This window comes from Hemibagrus wyckioides, linkage group LG18 (assembly GCF_019097595.1).
Source record: "Hemibagrus wyckioides isolate EC202008001 linkage group LG18, SWU_Hwy_1.0, whole genome shotgun sequence".
In the NCBI taxonomy this organism is placed as follows: domain Eukaryota; kingdom Metazoa; phylum Chordata; class Actinopteri; order Siluriformes; family Bagridae; genus Hemibagrus; species Hemibagrus wyckioides.
The window spans coordinates 16,637,825-16,660,212 of record NC_080727.1 but is presented as its reverse complement, the minus strand read 5'-3'; the positions used below and the strand labels follow the sequence as shown (position 1 = coordinate 16,660,212).

General features: G+C 41.6%; 1 protein-coding gene across 1 annotated transcript; it reads left to right on the top strand.

The window, feature by feature from the left end:
* Positions 1–647: 647 nt before the first annotated feature.
* Positions 648–22,051, top strand: lars1b (leucyl-tRNA synthetase 1b). The gene is made up of 32 exons (XM_058415697.1): positions 648–802; positions 1,569–1,684; positions 2,275–2,362; positions 2,442–2,522; positions 4,352–4,492; positions 5,023–5,184; positions 5,894–6,006; positions 6,085–6,148; positions 6,237–6,304; positions 6,661–6,886; positions 7,456–7,543; positions 7,735–7,811; positions 7,931–7,984; positions 8,576–8,716; positions 8,815–8,892; positions 10,362–10,447; positions 10,746–10,811; positions 11,790–11,872; positions 12,014–12,152; positions 12,303–12,515; positions 12,792–12,849; positions 13,327–13,390; positions 14,556–14,739; positions 14,870–14,960; positions 15,209–15,349; positions 15,700–15,840; positions 17,130–17,240; positions 17,407–17,517; positions 17,724–17,828; positions 18,057–18,152; positions 19,463–19,595; positions 21,784–22,051. The coding sequence occupies exons 1-32, from the start codon at positions 797–799 to the stop codon at positions 21,987–21,989; spliced, it is 3,531 nt and encodes a 1,176-aa protein (XP_058271680.1). The 5' UTR covers positions 648–796; the 3' UTR covers positions 21,990–22,051.
* The last annotated feature ends 337 nt before the right edge of the window (positions 22,052–22,388 follow it).

Here is a 22,388-nt window from a genome sequence, read left to right as displayed (position 1 = left end):
ATCTTTTGATGAATAAAATCTGGATATGTTTTATTAAGTTTGTTAACTCTGTTAGGAACAGCATCAGTTACCTCTTTTGGGAACGGACATGGAGAAAACTTTCTCCTGAAGAAGAGAGAAGAAACCAAAACTTTTGCTTCACCGAACTGGAATATTTGATTGATTGATAAATAATCTAAATAACTTTAAAACATTTGTTGATGTAAATTGGATTAATCTGTAGATTTCACACGTTCTGAATTAGCTTATTGAGACAAAATACAGTTGGAAATATTATTTCGTTTTAAACAGACAAAACTGATCTTAATGAATTCATAGATGCATAAATGTAATTTATCAATGAAGCATAATAACAAAAATCCGCCTTTTTTAATTATGATATAAAATATTGGGGTTGGGTTAAACGGGGCAGTTCACGTGTTTTGCGCATGCGCGGAGGAGTTTAAGCCGTGACACTTTAGCGCATGCGCAGTGCTAGGGGACGCGGGATGAGTAAAATACGGTTTCCCTTGTGTCAGATTTTCATGAACAAAACCCTTCCTTAACCTCCTGAAGATTGTGAAACATTTGCCATTTAAGAAACACAACTTTAAAGTGTAAATCAAAGTAATGAAACAATGACAGCTTGCAGTGATTTGAGTCGTTGAGGCGTGAGTAAATAAAACTGCATTTCCCAGAATGCTCAGCGAACGCTGCGCATCTCCCTGAACGTGTCGTCAGAAACGTGCCGTGGAGCCGGCAGCGTGTCTCTTCTGTCTTTACTCATCCACTCAAAGTTGTTCTTAACTCTAGAGGAATGACGGTATGCTACCTGTATGATATATACGTGTAATGTTTTGGAATTATATTTATTAGTGACACCTTCTGTGTACTCGTGCGTAGTTAAAAGTAGAAGCAGTTAGCATACGAGACTCCGCTATGCTAACAGTCAGCGTTTCAAATAGCTAAACGTTCCCTATGGAGTGCACTAGATAGTGTACAAAAGTAACGCGCTTATAACCCTAGGTAGTGCGCTAAAATCTCCACAAGCTAGGCGTTTGGGATTGAGCCCACGTTTGAGCCATTATAGTGCTTATGTATTTAATTTGTTATGTTCTAGGTATTCGTTCATAGTGTGCTCGATTTATTTTTATCCGAAAAAGTGAGAAATGATTTCAATACCATGTAATTGTATATAAACGAGCCTGCTGTGAGTTAAATAAAGTATAAACTTTTTATAAGTCATAAGAGAAGTAACAGCTGTAGAGTTTGGAAGTGGAGCGATATGACACAAAATACATCACGATACACGGTATATCGGTTTGTTTTACTTTTTTACAAATAAAGCATTGCTAAAAATATATAGCACTTTCTCGGGCAAGTGTATCGTGCCATAGTTTCTCATGATATCGATATTCTATTAATATATATTGCACACAGGCACTAATCTTGTGAACTGCCTTATCAAACCTTTCTAGTGTTGTGTGCTTCGTTAAACAGTACCACAGATATTTTGTTGACTTTTTTGACTATGAATATATAAAGAAGTGTAGACGAATTCATCGGGAGTGTTCGTTTGTTCTTGTTAGGAACGAAAAGGAACAGCGAAGCTCGACTTCTTGAGGAAGATCGAGACGGAGATCCAGAAGAAATGGGAAGAGGAGAAGGTCTTCGAGAGCGACGCGCCAGCGGCGGAGGCTGAAACGTGAGTTGTGTTGAGACGTCGCTTGACGAGCCAACATTAAAATGTCACTTTAAGAACAAAAGTATGTGCACCCCAGACCATCACTCTCGCATGTGGTTCTTTCATGAACCGTTTCCACAAAGTCTGAGAAACACAGAGAACGTCACTGTGTGTAGCTTTACAGTTTCCCTTTATTAGAACTAAAAGACTCAGGCCCTGCTCCATCATGACAAAGTCCCTGTGAACAAAGCAGCTCTATGAAGACATTGTGTGGAGGTGAAGGTTGGAGAAACTGGAGTGTACCTGACTCCGACTTGACCCCACTGAACACCTTTGGAATGAACTGGAACTGGAGTCTCATCAACATCCCAACATCAGAGTCTGATCTCACTAATGCTCTTGTAGCTGAATGAACACACATCCCCACAGATACTGTACACTCCAGGATCTAGCCTTCAGAGGAGAGAAGAGAAGAGTGGAACTCATTATAACAGATGGGGAATAAATCTGGAATGAGATGTTCAATAAGAACATGTGTATGATGGTCAGGGTGCACAAACTTTTTTGAGTGTGTTTTAATGTTCTAATATCCACTGTCTTTTTCTTTTCAGTAAGAACAAGTACTTGGTTACTTTTCCTTATCCGTACATGAACGGGAAACTGCATCTCGGTCACACCTTCTGCCTGTCGAAGTGTGAGGTAGGTGTAGCTCATCGTATTATATATCTATATCTGTTAGGAGGATTTCTGATAAACTGTCTCCCGATGTCTCCTGTAGTTTGCAGTGGGGTTTCAGCGCTTAAAAGGCAGCCACTGTCTCTTCCCCTTCGGATTACACTGCACTGGGATGCCAATTAAAGTAAGTAACGGTGTATAAATATCACATATACTGTACACACTCCTACACAGATACCTCAGGGCTGCTGGATTCTCAGATCTGAAGAAGTTGACATAATTTTCTTTAACAGCAGCTCTGACAGTCGTTTCTGCTGTAACACAAATCACAGGGTAATAACTCGCTTGTTCCGATCCGTTATCATTTCCATAACAACAGGGATGTTAAGCTCAACATAAACTGATCAAAATGTGCACTATATTGCCAAAAGTATTCGCTCACCCATCCAAATAATCAGAATCAGGTGTTCCAATCACTTCCATGGCCACAGGTGTATAAAATCGAGCACCTAGGCATGCAGACTGTTTTTAGCTGTACTGTTTGTCAACTGTCAGCTGTATTATAAGAACCTGGAAGTGTTTGGGAACGACAGCAACTCAGCCACGAAGTGGTAGGCCACGTAAACTGACGGAGCGGGGTCAGCGGATTCTGAGGCGCATAGTGCGAAGTGGTCGCCAACTTTCTGCAGAGTCAATCGCTACAGACCTCCAAACTTCATGTGGCCTTCAGATTAGCTCAAGAACAGTGCGCAGAGAGCTTCATGGAATGGGTTTCCATGGCCGAGCAGCTGCATTCAAGCCATACATCACCAAGTGCAATGCAAAGCGTCGGATGCGGTGGTGTAAAGCACGCCGCCACTGGACTCTAGAGCAGTGGAGACGCGTTCTCTGGAGTGACGAATCGCGCTTCTCCATCTGGCAATCTGATGGACGAGTCTGGGTTTGGCGGTTGCCAGGAGAACGGTACTTGTCTGACTGCATTGTGCCAAGTGTAAAGTTCAGTGGAGGGGGGATTATGGTGTGGGGTTGTTTTTCAGGAGCTGGGCTTGGCCCCTTAGTTCCAGTGAAAGGAACTCTGAATGCTTCAGCATACCAAGACATTTTGGACAATTCCATGCTCCCAACTTTGTGGGAACAGTTTGGAGCTGGCCCCTTCCTCTTCCAACATGACTGTGCACCAGTGCACAAAGCAAGGTCCATAAAGACATGGATGACAGAGTCTGGTGTGGATGAACTTGACTGGCCTGCACAGAGTCCTGACCTCAATCCGATAGAACGCCTTTGGGATGAATTAGAGCGGAGACTGAGAGCCAGGCCTTCTCGTCCAACATCAGTGTGTGACCTCACAAATGCGCTTCTGGAAGAATGGTCAAAAATTCCCATAAACACACTCCTAAACCTTGTGGACAGCCTTCCCAGAAGAGTTGAAGCTGTTATAGCTGCAAAGGGTGGACCGACGTCATATTGAACCCTATGGATTAGGAATGGGATGTCACTTAAGTTCATATGCGAGTCAAGGCAGGTGAGCGAATACTTTTGGCAATATAGTGTATGTGAAGTTTGTGATTTGTGAGGAGATGTTAATGCTTATTTGATGTTTTTATGTAAGGAGTCTCCAGTGTCAGTTAGATAGATAGATGGATAGATAGATAACAGGCAGAGGTAAAGCTCGTGCCAAGTGTAATGATGAAGGTTGTGTCATGTTCTAATTAATTAAGAGAGAGGTCAGTGAGGGAATGACTGTTTACGGCTGCTGTAACATGAAATGTAGCTATAAATGGTTAAAAAGCACATTATGTTGATTGTTAATGAATAAATTCTTGTAATCGCCTTGATGTAAGAGGATCAACATACTCAGGGATGTACTGTTATAGGAAAATAATCTACTTTGGGGTGGAAGCAGGAACTCGAGCCCTATCACTCCATCCAGGTGTTGATGATTTTCCTATAATTCCTTTGTGTGGGTCCTCTCTCCCTGAATTTTGCGTAGTCAGTGTTTTGTTGTCTCTGTAGGCCTGTGCGGATAAGTTGAACCGAGAGGTGGAGCTCTACGGAAATCCACCCCAGTTTCCCGATGAGGATGAAGAGGAAGTAGAAGAGAAGCCGAAGGCCGCGGACGAGATCATCATCAAAGACAAGGCGAAGGGGAAGAAGGTAAAAATCACGCTGGAGTTTTTCGTAACTTGATATTTATACAAAATTGACCACTTTTTTTCCTTTCATACAAGTCAAATTCTTCAAGCTGTATAAAGTAAAAGAAATCCAATGTTCAATAAAACCACTTAGTAAAAATTAGATATTACATATGAAATGGCGCTGAGTGAAAATGATGTGATGTTTTATCCGTGTTTACGTGATTTCTTTTGATCATCATTAAAAAAAAATCAGCTGATGTTAAAATTTGCACTTTTAAAAATTGTAAAAAAAAATTTATTTATTATTTTATAAGCAAAATGCTTTTTTTTTTATATAAAAATTTATTAGAATAATTTATATATAATTACAATACACATTTGTGTATTACACATGAAATGCCGTAGTCTGATGGTCGGGTGTTTCCTTTACATCAAACCCACTCATGAGCACGAGAATAAACTGCGAGAGGAAAATCTCGTGATAATGAAATCATCTTCTTCTTCTGATTTATTATTAATTTATCAACTTCCTGTTCATTCTCTCATCAGAGCAAAGCAGCTGCTAAAGCCGGATCCTCCAAGTTCCAGTGGGACATCATGAAGTCTCTGGGCCTGAAGGACGAGCAGATCATCAAGTTTTCGAACGCTGACCACTGGCTGGATTATTTTCCTCCACTGGCAGTGGAAGATCTGAAGAGGATGGGTGTGAAGGTAGACCTGCAGGCTGATAGGGCTGAACGGTGGTGTGATCTACAGTAGGACCAGGGGATAAGTTCTAATCCCTCAGCTAGTAGGAACACTGCATACTGTACAGCAATAATAGCAGAAATTTCTTATTTCTTTCACACAATTTAACATGTAAATGATTTTTTTTATCAACATCAGCAACCTCAACGTTTGTTCTCTTCAGTTATTTCAGAAATTCAGAAATATTTTCAGTAATGTATTATAAATAAATTAATCAGAACTAATTAGTATGCTTTTGAGATCATGCATGTTGGGATATTTTTATTTATTTATTTAACCTTATAATAAAAAATACAGACTTAAAGTAATAGATGAAAAATTTGGTACTTGAGCTTTACAATTAAATATCAATTTTAGAAAATAAATATTAATTTTTAATTAAAAAAATAAATTGAATATATCTTATTTTAATAATAAACACATTTATTATTATAATAATTAATATATTTTTTTAAAAGCAGTACTGCTGTCATGCTCTGTCTCTGACATCATGCCTTATTAAAATACCTTCATCAATTACAATATAATAAAAAAAAAAATTTTTTATCCCACTTACCCCCATGAATGAATGTTACATACCAGGACGAGGCGTCAGACATCGGAGATCTCGTGTTGAATAAAAAACGGATCTTCTGCCGAAATATTTTCATCTTCATCGAATGCTGTGTTTCAGGTGGACTGGCGTCGCTCCTTCATCACCACCGACGTCAACCCTTTCTACGATTCCTTCGTGCGTTGGCAGTTTATCACTCTGCGAGAGAGGAAGAAGATCAAGTTTGGGAAAAGGTACGACTTTTTATCCCTTATAACGTTTGCGACGAAATGCAAATAAAATAAAAAAAATGATCTCTTGCGATTTCTCAGGTATACGATTTACTCTCCGAAGGACGGACAGCCGTGTATGGACCACGACAGACAGACGGGAGAAGTGGGTCACTGACTGAGAGAAATTAGATTAGATTAATGATTAGTCTCAGTGATTAATGGTATTGATGTGTGTGTTGTTTCGATTCCAGGGAGTCGGACCTCAGGAGTACACTCTTATTAAAATGAAGATGGTTGAACCTTATCCAGCAAAACTGAGGTACAGAAATAACCACATATTTGTATGCATTTATTTGGTTATCAAAAACTCTCAGTACTTCCTTCCCAAAATCTGTACATTTTTTTTTTTGCTTAGGTGAGAAAAAGCCTTTAAGATTATAGCTTTAAGTGGTCAGTTATGATCTTAAGTTTAATTGTTAAATACATGAATCAGGTCTTTATGTATGGACTCGCAGGTACTGCTCATGTCGATGGTCAGGGTTGTGAAAATTTGTGTGTAGAATTGTGTAGCACGGCTCAGTGAGCATAGAGAGACAGTTCCTGTAAGAGAATTTTCCAGGAAGTTCTCGGTTTACTCTTGTTCAGTTTTTAATTTAAGTTTTTTAATGTCTTCAGCACTCTGAAAGGGAAGAAGGTGTTCCTGGTGGCAGCCACGCTGAGGCCGGAGACGATGTTCGGTCAGACAAACTGCTGGATCAGACCCGATATGAAATACATCGTGTATGAGACGGCGAGTGGAGACGTGTTCATCAGCACGCAGAGAGCAGCCAGGAACATGGCCTACCAAGGCTTCACGAAGGAGAACGGAGTGGTGCCTGTAGTCATGCAGCTGCTCGGACAGGTTAATACACACACACACACACACACACACACACACACACACAGACTCATTCCCACAGTGCTATCTCTGTATCTGTCTATCTGATTGTGTGCATGTCAATTTGTCTGTCTCTACATGTCAGGAATGCTACTGGAATTAATTGTAGAGTTAAACTATTTTTTTCCACCTAGCAGCACACCGATAAAGGCGACTCTGATTTCTCAGCGTAAACAATGCAAATTTATAAGAAAGTAGATTGTGTGTCAAGCCATTAAGTCACCACCCTGCTTTTTTTTTATTTTGGCACTGAGTTCAAAAGAGTCGATTCACTGATTCTGTGATGATTTGTTCCATATGCATGGCTAGCAGAGCTGAATTTAGCTTCGAGGTTTTTTCAGTTAGTGAGGCAGGAAGCAGATATTAGATATTTGTTTTGATTTTATTTGGAATTTATCTGGGCTCTGAATTAAACAGTTCAGTATCAATCAGTAATCAGTCATTTCTACTCTTAAATATTTAGATTACGTAGATAGAAAACATGTTGTATTCCTGCATGCGCTCTCTTGAGGCACTTTATATTTTCTCCTCAGGACATTCTCGGCTGTGCCCTAAACGCTCCTCTCACCTCGTATAAGACCATCTACGCCCTGCCCATGCTGACCATCAAGGAGGATAAAGGTATTCGTGTCTGAGTTAGTTTGCATTCACACAGTGATGTCTGCTAGCATGATCTGTTCTCATCAGTTATCCACTGCGGAGATTACGTTATTATTCTTCACTGAACATCGATGCAGTGAACGAGATGCAGGTTATAGTTTTAGTATCAGATTAGTATGACTGTAAAGTCATAAATTTTCTTTTAACCGTAGGAACGGGAGTTGTGACCAGTGTGCCGTCAGACGCTCCCGATGACATCGCAGCACTGAGAGACCTCAAAAAGAAAGCGGTGATTAATTTCTTCTATTTTTTTGGATTCTTAAGGAATGATGATTTTATGAGAAACAGAAGTGTTTGGCGGATGATGATACATACAGTAACAAACAACAATGCTTGTTTACCCTCCAGGCTCTGAGAGAGAAGTATGGGATTAAAGATCACATGGTCCTTCCTTTTGAACCGGTAAGCAGTGCCACGCAGCCCGAGGGTGAACTTCGGTGTGCTTTTTTGTGTTTGGTGTTTATTTCTGTTATGTTACTGAGAACACACGCGCACACACACGCACAGAATAACCAGTCAAACCTTCTGACTGATGGGTTCCGGTTCCGATGACACTGTATTGGAAAGTGAGTCGACTCTGAATCGACTCACTGCAGGAAGTGACTTGAAGATGCTGTGTGTTTTGGGTTTTTTCTGTTGATGTGAGCCACTAAACCGAATCAAAGCATGAATGCAGAGATGTGATTTGTTCTGGAGAACAAACTGAAAATAGATAAGATTATATATGAGCTGGAAGTTTTAAACTAGTTATTTAATATATAATTATAATTAAATCTATAGTGTTGTGCATCAGCTCTGTGTTCTCCCTGTGTGAATCTTTTCAAGTGAAGCTACATGCCCTATATTTATTTATGAACGAAGAAGCAAACAAACGATATCATTTCAGCTCTGATTTGGACTCGAGAACCTTCAGAACTAATCATTCTTAAAAAGCATGAGCATGTCCTGAGTAACGCAGCAGAATGATGTTTCTCCCGTTCTTTGGTGTTCCAGGTTCCCATCATCGAGATCCCGGGATACGGAAACCTTTCGGCTCCTCTGGTGTGTGACGAGCTGAAGATCCAAAGCCAGAACGATCGAGAGAAGCTGGCGGAGGCTAAAGAGAGAGTCTACCTCAAAGGCTTCTATGAAGGGGTGAGACTGCAGCGTTTAAAGATTTTTGGGGAAAATATTGAGGGGGGAAAAACACACCAGGTTGTGTTGACTGTATTGTGTTGGTTGTTTTGTTGCAGGTTATGTTAGTTGATGGTTTTAAGGGGCAGAAAGTTCAGGATGTGAAGAAGCCGATTCAGAAGATGATGGTGGACAAGGTTGGTTTGTTTTTGTTTTTTTTCTTCTACGTGGTGCTGTGTGGATAGTCCATGATTTATTTTAAGTGTGAAGGAGATGGTTAAATCTCAGTCTAAATCATATCTGCTTGTTGACTCTTCACTCATGTTATATAAGAGAAGGTCAATGGGGCTCATTCACCAATCTTGTGTTACCAAAGTGTGTTAATATTTGTATGAGCCAAACTGAACTACAATTTTCTGCTGGATTTAAAAAAGGTCACTGATTTGCATATAGTGACCCCCACAAAACTCCATAACAGGTCATATGCACAGATAGCAGAAGTCACTGGTTTGACTCACTTCTATACCAATAGAATATTTCATAATATTAATATATAATAATAATAATGAGTAATTACTGAATTATTGTGTATAATTCTAATAATAGCTACCACTGCTACTACTACTACTAATAATAATCAGATTCAACTTCTATAGAAGTCTCTTGGGATGAGGATATAAAAATAAACATTTTAAACTCCACAGTATAGTCCAAACATTGTCCATGCAGATAATATGGTTTGACGTTCTAATCAACTGTCTTATGCATAAATTTACACCTCTGGAGCATGACTAGGATCTTCTTCTTCTTTCGGGTTTTCCCTTCAGGGGTCTCCACAGCAAATCATCTCTCTCCACCTATCCCTATCTTCTCCATTCTAGCTTCATATCCTCATTTATTACATCCATATACCTCCTCTTTGTCCTTCCTCTTTTTTTTCCTGCCTGGCAGCTCCATGTCCAACATTCTCCTACCAATATACTCACTCTCCCTCCTCTGAACATGTCCAAACCATCTTAATCTGGCCTCCCTAACTTTGTCCCCCAAACGTCCAACATGAGCCGACCCTCTGATGTACTCGTTCCTAATCCTGTCCAGCCGTGCCACTCCCAAAGAGAACCTCAACATCTCCAGCTCTGCTACCTCCAGCTCTGACTCCTGTCTCTTCCTCAGTGACTCTGTCTCTAAAACATACTGCATGGCCGGTGTCACCGCCGTCTTGTGCACCTTCCCATTGATTTTTCCCTGATATTTTTCTATCACACAGAACTCCCAACACCTTTCTCCACCCATTCCAACCTGCCTGCACTCGCTCCTTTACCTCTTAGGAGTATGACTAGGATATGAGAATCATATTTCTTGTGTAAACACTCATACACAGGGTTTCCATATAAATCTATCCTCGATATCTGAGCCCCAGCGTCTCAGTCTGTCTCTGTACGCCGCCTCTGTGCCGTTGTAAGAATCTCTTCTGTAACTGGAGCAGGTTTCCTGTTTTCTTTATAACGCATTCACTAAAAACACCTACATACCTCGAATTTAAGGAAGTAAACACCATAATAGTGTGTAAGCGGTTTGTTTATGTGCTTTTAGGAGCTGTGTGAATTTGAGTTTTGAGATATTTGTTTATTTAAAATAAACTCATTTTTATTCAAACTGTCTGCAGGGCGAGGCTCTGATTTACATGGAACCTGAAAAGCAAGTGACCTCTCGCTCGGCTGACGAGTGCGTGGTGGCGCTGTGTGACCAGTGGTGAGTGGATTTGTAGTAGAAGCTAAGATTACTTTTCTGAAACACAGTCACAGAAAGCTATAATGTGGGAAAGACTCATAAATGATTAAAACAGATCTGATAAGTGGAAAAGCGCTTAGACAAATGAGACGAATGAGAAAACACCTTCATCAATACTCTCCCTTGTACCTCATGTCTAGTCATCAGTACTCTTTTTTTTTTTTTTTTTTTTTGAGATTTTTCTCCTGGCTCCATAACTCTCCGTCTTCATCTGTGTTTTGTTCCTCACACATCAATGTTTTTTTTTTTCCTGTGACAGGTATCTGGATTACGGAGACAAGGAGTGGAAGCAGCAAGCCGTAACTGCTCTGGAGTCTCTGGAGACGTGAGTTCATTTCAGAAGATCTGTAAACTAGAGTGACCTTTAGAAAAATAATAATCCTAAATAACAGTCATTATTTATTTATACAGCACTTTGGGTTTGAATTTCCACTGTCGTTTTCTTTAAAGCGGTACAAGAGGTTAAAAAAAAAATGTATTTTTTTTAAAATATTCGCCACCGATTCAGTTTCTTGGATTGGTAACAGGTCGTTAATGGAACAAAATCTGAAACTGAAGAGGAAATAAGAATCATTCGATCTGATCCGGTTATATGTGGAAAAGATTAGATATGGAAATAAATTTCCAGCTTATGGTCATGAGCTTTGGGTCAAGGACGAGATCCCGGATACAAGCGGCCGAAATGAGTTTCCTCCATAGGGTGGCGGGGCGTTCCCTTAGAGATAGGGTGAGGAGCTCGGAGTAGAGCCGCTGCTCCTCCACATCGAAAGGGGGACAGTTGAGGTGGCTCGGGCATCTGTTTCGGATACCTCCTGGACACCTCCTGTGTTCTGGGCATGCCCCACCAGGAAGACACACTGGAGGGACTATGTCTCTCAGCTGATCTGGGAATGCCTTGGAATTCCCCCGGAAGAGTTGCAGGAAGTGTCTAGGGAGAGGGAAGTCTGGGCATCCCTGCTTAGACTGCTGCCTCTGCGCCCCGGCTCCAGATAAGCAGGAGACAATGAATGAATGAATGAATGAATGAATGAATGAATGTTTACAGCTTAAGAAAAGTTTCAAACGTGTATACACAGTCATCTTTAATCTTACTAGTTTGTTCAGAAAAAAATTATAGGATGGACATTTATTAAAACGTAGCTTGCTTTGTTTTCAGAAAAATTCTGTACCACATCTGTACCCCATCAGATCTCTGAATACTGATAGACCATCACAGTTATAATCACCTCACACCTCTATTATTCATTTATAATGGTTTTGACCCCAACACACACACACTCTTATTGCTCTGTATGCTTTTCAGATTTTGTGATGAAACGAGGAAGAACTTTGAGGCGACTCTAGCTTGGCTTCAGGAACATGCTTGCTCCAGAACATATGGTTTAGGTAAACCCTCTTCCTGCTTTATGCTTGCTTGTACTCTTGGCTGGAGTGTTTTTAGCCAAATGTCTGCTCCCCTTTGTGGTTGACCTGCAGACTTTCCCAGACAGTTGTTGAGATCCTTTTGTTTTTCTGTCCCTCCCGTAGGTACACGTTTGCCGTGGGATGAACAGTGGCTCATCGAATCTCTCTCGGATTCCACCATCTACATGGCTTACTACACTGTAGCTCACCTACTGCAGGGAGGAGCTCTCAATGGACAGGGACCTTCACCTCTGGGAATCAGGTACTGTTCCTTATCTAGGTTCTGTATTTCTACAACCTCTTCATTTTATATTTAGCTGATATGTGTGATAAAATATCTTTAAGACCCACTGAAAGTGCCACCTAGACCGTCTTTCTAAGGATTCCTCTAATTAAAGGTCTTGTTTTCCAGACCAGAACAGATGACCAGAGAGGTGTGGGATTTCATCTTTTTCAAATCCGCTCCGTTTCCCAAGACGGACATCCCTAAGGAGCATCTGCAGAGGCTGAGGAGAGAGTTTGAGTACTGGTACCCTGTGGATGCCCGTGTCTCTGGAAAAGACCTGGTGCCAAATCATCTCTCCTACTACCTGTACAACCACGTGGCCATGTGGCCTAATGATAGGTGTGTGCTGATGTAATCATGCAGATCAAGCTGTTCCTGGTGGAGCTTGTACATGAGATTGATGATGGGAGTATTTTAGGGTTCGAATCTGTAACTGGGTTCTGGTTCATGTTGATGCTTCAGATTATTCAACATTTCTATAATGTATATATAACTTTACTGTAATACTTCTCAAACATCTTTACTTTAGCTCAACAGATTCTCATTATATCTCCAGTATTATTTCCAAGCAAATATTTAGAAAGAGAACAATGTTTTATTGTTTTATTCCTGCAGTGGGAAGTGGCCCAGAGCGGTGCGTGCCAACGGACACCTTTTATTAAATTCTGAGAAGGTGGGTTTTTCTTTCTTTCTTTCTTTCTTTCTTTCTTTCTCTCTCTCTCTCTCTCTCTCTCTCTCTCTCTCTCTCTCTCTCTCTCTCTTTCTGGTGTTATGTCAAATTTAACTATAAAATATAAATGTAACTTCATGCTGTAGGGAGCTGATTGTTTATATTTACTGTATATACTCTATATTATAATAATGATGATGATGATGATGATGATACACCCCTTCTGACCAGATTTGAGAAATCAGTCTCTCTGCTGTATAATGATACAGATAATCAACTGAATGTAAGATAATTATAAATAATAATTGTACATGTCTATATCATTGTACAATAAAACATATTCCACTGAGGTACATTTATATTCTTCAAGATATTAGTATTAGAGTAAAGTTTTTGCAGGGTTTGTGTTTATTATGCAAACAAAAGTCTTCCTTGAATATGTCGTACATAATGGACTGATCTGTTTTTGTCTGTTGCTAGATGTCTAAATCTACAGGCAACTTTCTCACCCTGAGTCAAGCGATTGAGAAGTTCTCTGCAGACGGTAAGAGCTCTGAAACATCATCCATCACGTCACTCTTCCTGCCAATGGCCTGGTTTTGTCTGTGCTCCCCCCGAAAAAGACGGGAAGAAGCGTCAGCAGTTTACTTTTCATGTCTGAAATCTGTTCCTTTTCATGCGACCTGATAAATTCAAAGACAGAAGGGAAGCTTTTTCTTTTTTTTTTTTTTTTTGAATGTTTTGTGTTTGAAGTTTGGAGGCCGACTGAACAGAATACCATTTCCCAAAGGAGTGAGTGTAGAAGCCAGTCCATCTGGAGAGAGCTGCAGACGTCTGCGGAGTCCTCATTAGAGAGAGAGAGGGAGTGCGTGTGTGTGTGTGTGTGTGTACACAGTGCACTCGCCTCTGTTATTTTTGGAATATATGACGCTAGTATTGCGAACCTACTTTTCTTGCTTTGCTTTCCATCATCTGTAGAATATTAGGATCGTATTTTTATCCTCCATGCTTCACACCGTGTCGTAACGCACGCTTTCCTTACGCAATTAAACAACACATCCTCTGTCTTGAAAATGCCCGAAAAATTAACCCTTACAGAGAACTTGATGGAAACAACAAGCACATTGATATGATCCTGTCAGCGCTGTTTTAATGAAAGATGAATCTGATAAAATTACCTTCTTTCAACAATATTTTTTTATTGATTTTTAAACAGAGACATAACATAAGGTAAACGTGTAGTGTGTGTTTCAAGGCACTCTTGTATTAGCTTATTTATAAACCCCTCACACACACACACACACACACCCCCCCTCCTATACCCCCCAACTCCAAGCCAGCCTTACATGTCTAAAAGGGGCTAAACACCACGCATAGTTAAAGAAAGAAAAGAGAAAAAATAAATAAATAGATTGAAAAAGAGAAAAAAAAAAACTGGAGCATTATTCAGTCCATAATTCAAGCCTGAATTATGGACTGAATAATGAATCTTCTCTAGGGACAAACAGGACATAATATCTCTAAGCCACTGGGCGTGAGTGGGAGAGGTGGCATCCATAAAAATTACCTTCTGATTTAATAATTCAACATCCCTGTAGTATTAAAAACATTTTTAATATGATAGATATTTACAGTAATTAAAAAACAATTATTTAAAGCAATTTGACTATTTTTCTGTGTTCTTTTCATTTTTCGTATCTTTACCTCAGGTATGCGCTTGGCTCTCGCCGACGCCGGAGACACAGTAGAAGACGCTAACTTTGTAGAGACCATGGCCGACGCCGGCATTCTGCGTCTCTACACCTGGGTAGAATGGGTCAAAGAGATCATCTCCAACCAGAACAATCTGAGAACCGGGCCTGCCGACACCTTCAACGACCGAGTGTTCGTCAGGTAATAATCACTGCACCTTACTGTGGAACACTGTTTCCCGCTCCGTCAGGTTTTTATTGCGTCCGTTACAGCGGCCGTTGGTTTGTTCGGCGGTCACTCAGTGAAAAACGATCTGTTCTGCGTTCTACAGTGAAATGAACTCGGGGATTATTAGAACTGAGCAGCATTATGAGAGGATGATGTACAAGGAGGCACTGAAGACTGGATTCTTTGAGTTCCAAGTAACTGATGAATTATTTATTATTAAAATACACATTTTACCACGTACCCTTAACATTAATATGTTTATAGATTATTACATTTTCGCCTCTCTACATATACACACACACGCAGACCAGGGGCCTCTACTGTCGAAATCCTGTTAGGAGATTTTATTTCAATGCACTGATTTTACCATAGTGGTTTTGCTGCATTTTTAACAGAATTAATTTTTTTTTCGTCTGCCGTTTACTCTGATTTCTCCTCCTAGGCAGCTAAGGATAAGTATCGTGAGTTGGCCATCGAGGGAATGCACAGAGATCTGGTGTTCCAGTTCATTGAGAATCAGACTCTGCTGCTGGCTCCTATCTGCCCTCACCTGTGCGAGTACACCTGGAGCCTGCTGGGAAAGGTGAGCAGCGTAACTTCAAAACGTTCTGATGTTAACATTTTTATGAACTCCTTATTAACATAAAGTCCTCGTGGTGTGTTTTGGTGTGTGTTTATAACCGAGTCTTCTATAGTGTTACAAGAAACGTTTGATTTACATATACAGCCATTACACTGGACGGTAAACAAGGATTTGTCATCGATGATGAATCATATCAGTAATAAATCGAAGCATATGTAGTCGATATTGTTTTGTATCATCTTCTCCATGTCGTGATGTGTATCGTAGCATCCAGAAGATGCTTCTAAGAGCAGAAGTGTTGTGCTTTTAAAACCGATACTCATTTATTTCCTGGCCTATTGTTATTGCAGAGTGAATCGTTGATGAAGGCCAGTTGGCCAGCGGCAGGTCCAGTGGACGAGGTTCTAATCCGGTCCTCACAGTACCTGATGGAGACGGCACATGATCTGCGCCTCCGCCTCAAAGCCTACATGCAGCCTCCCAAGAACAAGGTGTGTGATTACATTACCCAGAACTGCTAAAGAATGTTTCTCTCAGATTTCTAATCTATTTAGATCTTTGTAGTGTCTGATATCATTATGTTTCTAGATATAATGTAAGAATTTGCGTAACTTGTGTCTGAGTGTGTAAAAATTTTTAAGCACTGTTGATTCATTAGGCTTAAAATGGAACAGATTTTTCCCCCCATTTCTTTCACCATCATTAATATATGGTGTTGCATACTGAGCTCCCTGTCTGAGTGGCTGAAGTCACTAATTATTCTCCTCCACGTTAACGCTGTATTTTCTTTCTGCTCAGCTGGAGAGTCTCTGGATATATTTAGATTGTAGAAGAGATGAGCGTTGTCATGTACAGTACGTGAGCAGACGTGCGTCGTGTATATTCTACACCATTACAGCAGGACAGAAAATCAGAAGTTGGCTGTAGCTTCTAAGTGGCTAGATTTAGCTTTTAGTCCAAAAAAAATGATATGATGCAAAAGTTCATTTTTTGAAACCAGAGTTTAAGTGTGAATGTGTATCTAATGTCTAATAGGGAGTAATGCGTTCATTAGCTGATGTTTAATAAAGCTGTAGGTGGAGTCTGGACATTTGTGTAAAAAGAATGTCTGAATACTGTATGTGGTGTTTATTAGAATTTTCAGCTTCATAACAGAAAGCATTTCCAGTATTTTAGTATATGTTGTGGGGAATGTACCGTATAGTAATAACAATCTATAGTGCTGAGAAACAGGAAATGAATAATACTGTGGTGTGTGTAAATAATAGCGCAAGTTGAAAATAATATTTACGTCGTTAACGTGGAAGAATTTCAGGTTTTCTCAGCTCATGATGCAGAAACCTCACCGATCCATCATTAAAAAGTGGATAACGTTCTTACTCTGTTCCCCTTTTCAGTAATTTCTGGTTATTTCTGATTTCTTAGGGTTGTTATTATTGCAAAAGATGAGGCGACTCGAACCGTAATTAATTAACTATTACAGACCGCATGTAATAGCTGTCTTTTCTGTATTATTAATATTGCATTATGCATATTTACATACCGTTATTATATCCAATAAGGTGCTATTCTTCCAGTATACTTGTAATTACTCCAGATTTCTGTTACATACCAGATACACACCACATGTTTTCCTCGCAAATACAAGCTAATTGCCATTGCCTACTAAATAATCACCTCGTACTTAATTATTAGTTACTCGCTGGTTAGTAAGTGTACTGTAATGTAAAAGTGCTAGAGCTGTACAGTTTCATTTCAGTTGTGCATTTCGTCCTCATAGAAAGGAGACAACAAACCACCAGGTAAACCTTCTCACTGCACAGTCTACGTGGCAAAGAGTTACCCGCCCTGGCAGCACAGCGCTCTGTCTCTCCTCGCCAAACACTACAAGGTAAAGCTGGACATTCCGTGTTGTTCTGTGTTTGTGATGTGTATGTGAAGGAGATCTCGATTTAAAGAAAAGCTCTGAACAAAGTGCTGTGAGATGTGGTCGAGGGGAATTCCGTGTGTGATACTGTTTTAATCTCACTGCTTGTGTACTTTTTTTCGGTCCTCAGAACAACAACGGTGCCCTTCCTGACAATAAGGTGATAGCGGTGGAGCTGGGTGCCATGCCCGAGCTGAAGAAGTACATGAAGCGCGTCATGCCTTTTGTAGCCATGATCAAGGTACTGACCTGTAATTTTAACACCATAATCTAGATCATAATCTATCAACAGGTTTCATTTTCTGTTGGTTTCCGGATTCTGATTGGTCAGAAGGTGTTTATTAATTTTCTGCTAAAGAAGATTGATGAGGATGCACTCGTTCTAATACGTTAATGTGTCTATAACAAATGTGTGTGTGTGTGTGTGTGTGTGTGTGTGTGTGTCAGGACAACCTGGAGAAGAAGGGGCCAAGGGTGCTGGATCTGGAGCTGGAGTTTGATGAGCGAGCAGTCCTGCTGGAGAACATTGTTTATCTCACCAACTCTCTGGAGGTATGAAGCCGAACAGCTGTTCTTAAAATATGATGAGTTAGCCTGTAACTAGCCAAATGAAGAAAAGATATCGGCTATTTATTCCTCTCAAACCTCTTCATGAGTCACAGAATCAAACTCTCTCTCTTTTAGCACGCTTCAGAATCAGTCCTGGCACAAGATGAAAAGATCATCCATTATATTAACCATTAATTTTGTTCTAATTATTTTTTCTCATCCACTCTGTAGCTGGATCAGATCGATGTCCTGTTTGCTTCCGAAGGGGACGACAAAGTGAAGGAGGACTGCTGTCCGGGAAAACCGTTCAGCGTGTTCCGATCAGAGGTAATGCAGATCATTTCACCAACATTCCGATGAATATGGAGAGGTTTTGGAACTGTCTGAGTCAGGAATGACTTAATATTCTGAAACTAGCAGTGATCTGTAGGGTCCAAGCACACCTCTAACCAGCCTCTGCCTTGTTAGAAACAGCCATACTGTTTAAAAAGATTACTGAGGATCCTAGGACTTTCACATAGACTGATCAGGCATAACATTATGAGCAGTGACAGGTGAATTGAATAAGACTGATGATCTCCTCATCATGGCACCTGTTAGTGGGTGGGATATATTAGACAGCAAGTGAACATTTTGTCCTCAAAGTTGATGTTAGAAGCAGCAAAAATGGACAAGAGTAAAGATTATGTGGAGGAGTTTGACAAGGGACAAATTGTGATGGCTAGATGACTGGATCAGAGCATCTCCAAAACTGCAGCTCTTGTGGGGTGTTCCCGGTCTGCAGTGGTCAGTGTCTAACAAAAGTGGTCCAAGGAAGGAACAGGGGTGAACCGACGACAGGGTCATGGGCGGCCAAGGATCATTGATGCGTGTGGGGAGTGAAGGCTGGTCTGTGTGATCCGATCTAACAGATGAACTACTGTTGCTCAAACTTCTGAAGTTAATGCTGGTTCTGATAGAAAGGTGTCAGGTTACACAGTGCATTGCAGTTGTCTATGGGGCTGCATAGCTGCAGACATGTCAGGGTGTCCATGCTGACCCCTGTGCACCACTGAAAGTGCCAACAATGAGCTCATGAGCATCAGAACTGGACCACGGAGCAAAGTGGCCTGTTTTGATGAATCGTGTTTTCTTTTACATCACATGGATGTCCAGGGGCATGTGCATCACATAGCAAGGGAACACATGGCACCAGGATGCACTATGGGGAAGAAGGCAAGCCGATGGAGATGGTGTCCTGCTTTGAACAATGTTCTGCTGAGAAACCTTGGGTCCTGCCATCCATGTGGATGTTATTTTGACATGTACCACAACAATGAGTTTGAGGTGTTGACCTGGCCTCCAGATTCTCCAGATCTCAATCCAATTAAACATCTGTGTGATGTGCTGGACAGACAAGTCTGATCCATGGAGGCCAAACCTCGCAACTTACAGGACTTAAAGGATCTGCTGCTAACATTTTGGTGCCAGACCCCACAGCACACCTTCAGGGATCTAGTGGAGTCCATGCCTCGATGGGTCAGGGCTGTTTTGGCAGGAAAAGCGGTTACAATTCAGTAGAGATGCTGATTTAATGACAATCATTGTGGATTAATGATCTAACTTGTTAGCTCTTTTTTCCCCTTCCCTTCCTGTAGCCCGGAGTGTCTGTGTGTCTGCTGAACCCTCAGCCATGCAACGGACTATTCTCCTTTCAGATCGACGTCCGGCAGGGAGACACCAAGGACAGCGTCATTCGCCGACTGTCCAAGGTCAACCGAGGCATCAAAGGTACAGCTGTGTGAGCTACAGCCAGCTGCACTCAAGCTGGTGTGTGTGTGTGTGTGTGTGTGAGAGAGAGATTAGTGACCTTTCAGTTTTTCACTGAATTTTTACCACCAGTTTCTATCAGTTTACTTTTTATACTTTGCTTCATGGCTGCTAATCGACTAATTGGTGGTGCAGTGTGTAGTGTTGTCTTAAAATACAGTTCTGAAGTGATTTAAGTTGCGTCTTATTCTTAACTTCATAGATTTAAAGGTGCGGAGGTCTATGAGTGTGTGATGATTTTGTGTGTGTCTGCGTGTGTCTTTGTGTGTGTCTGCGTGTGTCTACGAGTGTGTGATGATTTTGTGTGCGTCTGCGTGTGTCTACGAGTGTGTGATTTTGTGTGCGTCTGCGTGTGTCTACGAGTGTGTGATGATTTTGTGTGCGTCTGCGTGTGTCTACGAGTGTGTGATGATTTTGTGTGCGTCTGCGTGTGTCTACGAGTGTGTGATGATTTTGTGTGCGTCTGCGTGTGTCTACGAGTGTGTGATGATTTTGTGTGTGTCTGCGTGTGTCTTTGTGTGTGTCTGCGTGTGTCTACGAGTGTGTGATGATTTTGTGTGCGTCTGCGTGTGTCTACGAGTGTGTGATGATTTTGTGTGCGTCTGCGTGTGTCTACGAGTGTGTGATGATTTTGTGTGCGTCTGCGTGTGTCTACGAGTGTGTGATGATTTTGTGTGCGTCTGCGTGTGTCTACGAGTGTGTGATGATTTTGTGTGCGTCTGCGTGTGTCTACGAGTGTGTGATGATTTTGTGTGCGTCTGCGTGTGTCTACGAGTGTGATGATTTTGTGCGTCTGCGTGTGTCTACGAGTGTGTGATGATTTTGTGTGCGTCTGCGTGTGTCTACGAGTGTGATGATTTTGTGCGTCTGCGTGTGTCTACGAGTGTGTGATGATTTTGTGTGCGTCTGCGTGTGTCTACGAGTGTGTGATTTTGTGTGCGTCTGCGTGTGTGCCCGTCTGCGTGTGTCTACGAGTGTGTGATTTTGTGTGCGTCTGCGTGTGTCTACGAGTGTGATGATTTTGTGCGTCTGCGTGTGTCTACGAGTGTGTGATGATTTTGTGTGCGTCTGCGTGTGTCTACGAGTGTGTGATTTTGTGTGCGTCTGCGTGTGTCTACGAGTGTGTGATGATTTTGTGTGCGTCTGCGTGTGTCTACGAGTGTGTGATTTTGTGTGCGTCTGCGTGTGTCTACGAGTGTGTGATTTTGTGTGCGTCTGCGTGTGTCTACGAGTGTGTGATGATTTTGTGTGCGTCTGCGTGTGTCTACGAGTGTGTGATTTTGTGTGCGTCTGCGTGTGTCTACGAGTGTGTGATGATTTTGTGTGCGTCTGCGTGTGTCTACGAGTGTGTGATGATTTTGTGTGCGTCTGCGTGTGTCTACGAGTGTGTGATGATTTTGTGTGCGTCTGCGTGTGTCTACGAGTGTGTGATGATTTTGTGTGCGTCTGCGTGTGTCTACGAGTGTGTGATGATTTTGTGTGCGTCTGCGTGTGTCTACGAGTGTGTGATGATTTTGTGTGCGTCTGCGTGTGTCTACGAGTGTGTGATGATTTTGTGTGCGTCTGCGTGTGTCTACGAGTGTGTGGTGATTTTGTGTGCGTCTGCGTGTGTCTACGAGTGTGTGATGATTTTGTGTGCGTCTGCGTGTGTCTACGAGTGTGTGGTGATTTTGTGTGCGTCTGCGTGTGTCTACGAGTGTGTGATGATTTTGTGTGCGTCTGCGTGTGTCTACGAGTGTGTGATGATTTTGTGTGCGTCTGCGTGTGTCTACGAGTGTGTGATGATTTTGTGTGCGTCTGCGTGTGTCTACGAGTGTGTGATGATTTTGTGTGCGTCTGCGTGTGTCTACGAGTGTGTGATGATTTTGTGTGCGTCTGCGTGTGTCTACGAGTGTGTGATTTTGTGTGCGTCTGCGTGTGTCTACGAGTGTGTGATGATTTTGTGTGCGTCTGCGTGTGTCTACGAGTGTGTGATGATTTTGTGTGCGTCTGCGTGTGTCTACGAGTGTGTGGTGATTTTGTGTGCGTCTGCGTGTGTCTACGAGTGTGTGATGATTTTGTGTGCGTCTGCGTGTGTCTACGAGTGTGTGTGTGTGTGTATCTTTCAGCCACTTAACCTCCCCCCCCCCCTTTTTTTTTCTTCTCTCAGATTTGACCAAAGTGAAGCTGATGCGGTTTGAAGATCCGCTGCTCGGCCCTCGCAGAGTTCCTGTTCTGGGGAAAGAAGAGCAGGGCAAACTGTCCATCTCTGACAAGTGTGTGTTCCACATCAACCTGGAGGAGAAGAAGGTGTGCCTGAGTGACAATGGCCTCACGGCGGACATCGGAGACACTCTTGTCTACCTGATCCAGTGAGATTCCTGCCGAGTCGTGAGGGCGAAAAGCCGCCGGCGACGTGTCCTCCAGATACAAAGGGCTGTTGTAGCGTTAGCCAGCGCTGGAGGAAAATGCTGATGCTAAAGCTACACTGTAAAAAATAACGCCTTAACAAGTGCAGATATCTGGAATCTAGTCCCATCTATCAGTAGTAGTGTTTCAGACTCGATGTTAATTCTATTGGCTTCTGTTCTATTAGAAACGTGTGACTGAGAATATACAAGATATTTGCACTTGCTAAAGCATTATTTATTTTATTTTATTTTTAACACGGTGTACACTCACTTCCTGGTCTAAAGTGTAGAGGAATAATTATGGAAAGTGACATGAGCCTTTAATCCTGAACGTTTAGCTCTGTTGTGTAGGGGTGTGTATAAT

Coding starts and splice junctions, on each gene's coding strand:
- lars1b (XM_058415697.1), top strand. Junction 13,391..14,555: donor TGAGAAGTTCTCTGCAGACG/GTAAGAGCTCTG, acceptor TCTTTACCTCAG/GTATGCGCTTGGCTCTCGCC. Junction 14,740..14,869: donor AACGACCGAGTGTTCGTCAG/GTAATAATCACT, acceptor TGCGTTCTACAG/TGAAATGAACTCGGGGATTA.